This window comes from Apium graveolens, unplaced genomic scaffold, assembly GCF_009905375.1.
Source record: "Apium graveolens cultivar Ventura unplaced genomic scaffold, ASM990537v1 ctg7996, whole genome shotgun sequence".
NCBI lineage: Eukaryota > Viridiplantae > Streptophyta > Magnoliopsida > Apiales > Apiaceae > Apium > Apium graveolens.
In genome coordinates this window covers 3989-10371 of record NW_027420807.1, presented here as the reverse complement: position 1 = coordinate 10371, position 6383 = coordinate 3989, and the positions used below count along the sequence as shown (strand labels likewise).

The following is a 6383-nucleotide window of genomic DNA, read 5'->3' as shown; positions in this document are numbered from 1 at the left end:
TAAAGAGTACTACAATGTTTGATCAAATTTAGAATTAAAAAGAAAAAACATTTGCAAATAATAGAGGGGGTAAAGGGTAAAAATCAACTTCTTCCGTAAATAACACTGAACATCAACTTTATGTTTCCGCTAAATAGCCTAGAAATATAGATATAAATAGTTTTTCTTGGGCAAAGTACAAGATAAATACAGTAACAAAAAAAAATAACAATAATATCAGGAATTAAAAAAATTTAGCCATCAACAAATAAGATGTAAATAAACTGCAAATAATTTCTGAAAGCAGGTTGAATCTATACAATAGAACATCACACAGCAACAACTTAAGCACAAACAAAATCAAAATAATATCACTAACAGATGTTTAATGAAAGTGGAGTCATTGATCATTCCTATATCTTAAGCTTTGTGCAAGGAAGAAAGTATTTTCTTGACGCGATTGTTATACTCTGCACCCTGATCATTTTGAACAAGGTGTCCTGCCTCTTTTACAAATTCCAGAGTAGCCTTGTCGCCTAACTGCCTGCAGTTGTATCCCAACATATTTATTTTAACTATAATCTTTTACTGATATTATAACTAAATTATTACGGAAAAGTAATGTTAGTAGCATGGCTTTGCCGTAAAAATGTTAAAAAATATGATTATCAAGAAAATTAACCAGAATAAAGGAGAGTCCAAACTCCAAAGTAAAAACTGTTTAAATATGTTGGTATAGGTGATGAGAACTTACTGCTTGATGCTTTCAGCAATTTCGGAGTTAAAAATCTTGTCATCATCTCCCCATAGCAGATGGATTTTCTGCAGTCGCAATGGATTCACATGAAAAATATCAAAAATTGTAATCACAACTTGATCTTATCGAGCAACCGGCAATGTTTCCCCTTTTGCACAAGAATGTGAGGTCTTAAAATTTTGCAATGGACCATTACATAAAAAGAAATACTTGATTTTATTTGACCATCATAACCATGCAGATCTGTAACTAAGCACATAAATATAAATGTACAAGCATTGAACTAATTTAAACTAACCGAAACAAAACAATTTTTTTCTTTTTTACTAAATGAACCTTATAACAAATAAAGGCCGCCTCCCAAAAACAGTATTCCGTTCAGTTCTAATAATATATGTTTGTACATTTAAATTGAATAACAATTCTTTTTTCGATTGCAGTCTAGATTGGATCAACGTAATTTGGAATAGAGGGAGTATACGATGTCAATACAAAGTTAAAGAAACAGCTGTGCGTACTCCAATCAATGAAATTAGTCAGAAGCATGGGAAAAACAATTTGATAAAGATAATTGAAAGAGTGTAGCAAACCTGGCTGTAATTACAAAAGGCAGGCTCATTGTCACTAATGACCCAAGCCTGTAAAAGTTCGGTTCTCTCCTTTCTGTTAACCATAAATTCCTGCAGTCACAAGGCAGCCTTAGTTATTGTTACTTGTTAGGACTTTGTCATTCTTTAAATCCTAGATACATAATATTGAAAGATACTCTAATAAGAACCAATTTGAAATGAGAACCTTGAGAACCAAAACATCACCGAATTTTTCCTAGCAAATCATTATAATCTGGTAATTTGTCTCCAAGTATTTGGTAATTGGATTTGGATCTCACGATTCTCATTTGAGTACTTGCTAAATATGTATATATCTCTAATTCTGGGTAAAATGCTCAATACAGTTATCAATTCAGAATATGTATATAAAACATAGAACTGTAAAGGATCTGTATATGATTCACATACTTCATAGATAATGAGCTATTTAGCTTCTAATCCAATATCTTTCCTGTCTACTATGTTTCCCTTTTATGTTGTCACTAGAGAGATGCTATAGTCTAGTACTAGAAACCTCTACATTTCAAATTTTTCCAAACACAATCACCACCAATCACAGAATTTAAAATTTTACAAGCTTGTTTACTCATGGTTCTTGACTCGTGGATGATGATTACATACTACATATGATAAATGGCTCATTCAGCAATATGAAAACTTGTAGCATGGTCTTTTGTCCAACAAATATCACTCACTATTTTATATTAGCAACGATTTTCTATATTATAACCATCATTATAGCCTAGTGGTACTGTACTTGTATTTCCTTGGTAATAGGATGTCAAGGATTAAAGATTTGGTGCACACAGTATGTACTTAATTTATGATTTGACAATCAATTAGAAAAAAAAAAGCTTAAAATACCATTTAGTTTAGAAGTCTTTCCCTGTTTAACCTTATTATAGATTTGAACAAAGTAGGTTAGTTTGGGAAAGTGAACAGAAAATAAGATTAAACAGGGAAAGGCTTCTTTAGTTTACTACTGATCTGTGTGCTAACATCAGCCCTTAATCTTATAAATATAACCAAAAACACCGTGGATATCCGACTTGTAGAGAGGGGTTGGGAGGGTAAGAGCCTAAGAGGCACTATGATGCACTCTGACCTGACATCTACTACTAGACAAGTTATTTCATCAAACACTGCTAATCCTTTCATTTTCATAAAACAGAGAATTGCGCTAGCTTTCGGTTTACAGTCTTACCGTACCATCTTCCCTATTTGTGGTATCAATAAGGAAATAATCTATTGTCTACCACTATAAAATTCAATGTTACATTTATACTTACTCTTTTTTTTCAATTCATGAGCCACCAATAAATTTAAAATTATGACCCTAAACTCTTGAAAAGAAATTCAACATCCAAACACCAAGACAATCGAGACTTGAATGCAAACAATATATTTCAAAATATAAGGGATGTTGTCAAAGCTTCCAACTTTTAACAAGTAGACAAAAACTCAAAATATAAAACAATCATAAAGTCTGTTGTTTTTTTTTTTTACCTTGATGAAGTCCTTGGCCACAAAGTCAGGCATAGATGGTGGTTTATGATTAGTCATCGCCAGAAAAGCTTTTAGATCCTTAACGGATTCAGGCATCAAAAATTCTGACCAACTCGAATACCCCATCCTCGTCAAACATGCTTGTGAAGTTGAGTGAGTTAAGTCCACAACCGTCCCACTGCCCACGACACAATCAATCAAATCTGGGTACAATTTAGCCATTTTAAACCCAACAGTAGCTCCATAACTAAGCCCAACAACACTACATTTGTCAACCCCAAATTTCCTTAATGCCTTGGCTAAGCACTCAGCTTGAAACTCAAGTGACCTATCCGGCTTATCGGTTGTTGATCCACCAAAGAAAAGGAGGTCAGGCACGAAAACAGAATATTCAGCGGAGAAAGCAGTGACTTGTGAAAGCCATGAGAAGATTCCATCAGTGGCGAAACCTTGAAGAAACATCACAGCAGGCTTGTTGAGTTTGGGATTGTTTTTTGTGAGTGCACAAGGTACCCACATCTTAATTTTAGTTCCTGCTTCTATTTCAATCATCTGAGCTGTCATACCGTAGAATTTCATCTGGAGACTGATCATTGGTTTTGCAAATGCAAACACTTTCACCATGTTTACTCTGTGTATGACTCAATTTCACCAAAGGTGTTGATAAAATGCTTTAATTTTCAAGATTTGCAAATATGCACAAGTCAGATTCCTGCAACTATGTCTATGATGAGCTGCCTCTTGCAATAATATATATACATATATGTAAATTTACAAATCTTCTAGGTCTACCATGTTGTCATTTAGTCAACTTGACATATTCTTCAACACAATTTCTTTTCTGGAAAGTCAACTTTGGCTACTGATTTTTGTAATTCATTAGTAATAATGCATATTAAATCTAAGAGTAATGGATTATGATATGAAGGATGCTAATCGTGATTAGTAATTTAATCTTTAGTTGATGCCATTCTTGGTCCCTGCCTGTCTGTTGCCAGGCAAGAATTATTATAAAATTATTAGTGCCCAATATCCTTGTATTGTTTACTTGAAAGTTACTGCCTGCCTGCCTGCCTGTCTGAACGTTTGATTCAAGGTTGATGAACCCGGTTACAAAAATCACCAATTAATTTAATTGATTGGGAATGAAATATCATTCCTATACATTTGGGGTACCTATTTACAACTTGAGGCTTCTAATAATTTTAATTTTCATTTATGATCATTTTCATTCCAATCGACAATCTACTTGATCATATTCATCTAAAACAGAAATCAATAAATTTAAATATTACATCAATGATCAACTAATAATATAACATATCTTTTCAAACAGAAATTGGAAATTTTACAGCAGTGAAAAACAAAACCCCATATCTGGTGAACATCTTGGACACAAGAACTTGACATTGAAAATGAATAAGAAATCTTATTTGTTTACATAAGCGAGAATGTTTTTGAGGCATTGGTTGTATTCAGATGCCTGATCTGAATGAACAAGATGTCCAGCGTCCTTGATAAATTCTAGATTAGCTTGCTCTCCCAATTGCCTGCATATCATAAATAAATTAGTAAGTATAACAATGTAATTACATATATAGTGGTGAACCAGTGATGGTAATTGAGACAGACCTTTTAATGTTTTGTGCGACTTCTTTCTTAAAGATCTTGTCATCCTCTCCCCATAACAAATAAACTTTCTGCAACAACACACACACGACTTATATTATCAGTACCAGTACATGGTATAGTTTTTACAAACAATAATCTTCCAATTTTTCACATCATAAATTGATACCTGGGAGTAGTTACAAGGGGCTACATCATTGTCTTTAATCACCCAAGCCTTCAAAATTTCATCTCTCTCCTTTCTGTTGCCAAAGAATTCCTGCAAGTATGACATATTTCCTTGTTTGACTCAAAAATAAATTCTATAAGCATATCCTATTCAAGACCAGACGTTATAGATCATGTTTCACTGGACTAATCACCCATCACAAATTATCGTGTTATAATTTTAGGCTCAATTAGTCTGTATTATTGTAATTGTGACTGACCTTAAGAAAGTCCTTCGCAGCAAATTCAGGAAGAGATGGAGGTTTCTGGCTGGCAATTGAAAAAAATGTAGTAAGACCCTTGGTAGAATCCGGCATCAAAAACTCTGACCAACTTGAATGTCCAATATTTTTCAATGAAACTCGTGAAATGGACTCACTTAATTCAATAGCAGTGCCACTAGCCACAATACACTGGACCATTTCTGGGTACAACTTAGCCATTTTGAACCCTAGTGTAGCTCCATAGCTAAGGCCAGCAACTGTAAACTTTTCAACTCCAAAGCTTTTCAACCCTTTCACCAAACACTCTGCATGAAACTCCATTGATCGTTGGGGTTTATTTGTGGTGGAGGCGCCAAAGAACAAGAGGTCTGGCACGTAAACAGAGTACTTCCCCGACAAGGCTTGAACTTGTGATTGCCAATTGAAAATTCCATCAGTTGCAAAACCATGAAGAAATACAACATTAGGCTTGGCTGGGTTGGTTCTTGATTTGCATGGAATCCAGAACCTTATAATTGTACCAGGTTCGATTTCAACAAGTTTGGGTTTTATGCCATATGCCTTCATCATGACTCGAACCATTGGCTTAACCACCGCTGCAAATATCTTCACCATGTTTCTTTTTTACTTGGCTTTAAGACTAGATAGTTAACTTGATGAAAGAAAAGGACCACTGTTGTAAGAATGTTGTGAGTTTGAAGTGAGGTCTAACTATTAGACAACATTTGTTTTATATAGAGGAGAAACAAGATGACTTTCTCATTAATTTGACCAGGAAAATACTTAGTTAGTGTCCCGTACGCGTTTGCTTTTCTGTAAGGAGTCTTTTAAGATTTATTCACCATGTGAGAAAGAACCAAACAGGATGAAAACCATAAAATACAATAGAATCTTCCAGAGTAGAACCGATCAGGATGAGAAGCATAAAACAAAATAGAATGTTCTTGCTGTTGATATCTTTGTACATCTCAAATTCTCAACTGCTACGAGCATACTGTTCTCAGGAAATTTTAATTTCCAAGTGCCTACCCATTTAAATTAAGCTGATCTATAGTTCTTTTTGGTATTAGCTAGCCGATTACTCATGTTATTTAGTCCTAATATTTTAATATTAGTAATAAATCTTATTTAATTATTGTATAACTATTAAAATTGAAGCCAAAATTAATAAGAGAAACTACATAAATAAATCTTATATTATTACTAGTATATAACCCGTGCAATGCACGGTTGTTTTTATCATTATATATTATAAATTATAATTTTACTAATATGTTGTTTGTAAATTTTGATCTAATATCACTTAAATATTAATTTTAAAAATTATATCTAACGATCCTCAACAAATTGATTAGACGGTTCTAGATTGAGTGATCAAGGATTAACAACCAAATTTTTAATGTTCCGTTTTTAATATAATAGTATAGATGTAATTACGGGGAATTGAACCTAAGTTTGAAGTGAAACTAA

The 6383-nt window shown here is 33.4% G+C and overlaps 2 protein-coding genes across 2 annotated transcripts; both read right to left on the bottom strand.

Annotated features, from left to right (window-relative positions):
* Positions 1 to 219: 219 nt before the first annotated feature.
* On the bottom strand, positions 220 to 3608 carry LOC141704574 (uncharacterized). The gene is made up of 4 exons (XM_074507801.1): positions 2854 to 3608; positions 1327 to 1416; positions 734 to 801; positions 220 to 523 (listed from the first exon to the last, which is right to left on the bottom strand). The coding sequence occupies exons 1-4, from the start codon at positions 3475 to 3477 to the stop codon at positions 400 to 402; spliced, it is 906 nt and encodes a 301-aa protein (XP_074363902.1). The 5' UTR covers positions 3478 to 3608; the 3' UTR covers positions 220 to 399.
* Positions 3609 to 4128: 520 nt separating this feature from the next.
* Positions 4129 to 5627, bottom strand: LOC141704573 (uncharacterized). The gene is made up of 4 exons (XM_074507800.1): positions 4911 to 5627; positions 4652 to 4741; positions 4486 to 4553; positions 4129 to 4403 (listed from the first exon to the last, which is right to left on the bottom strand). Exons 1-4 carry the CDS (start codon positions 5526 to 5528, stop codon positions 4283 to 4285), a joined length of 897 nt encoding a protein of 298 aa, XP_074363901.1. The 5' UTR covers positions 5529 to 5627; the 3' UTR covers positions 4129 to 4282.
* Positions 5628 to 6383: the final 756 nt, after the last annotated feature.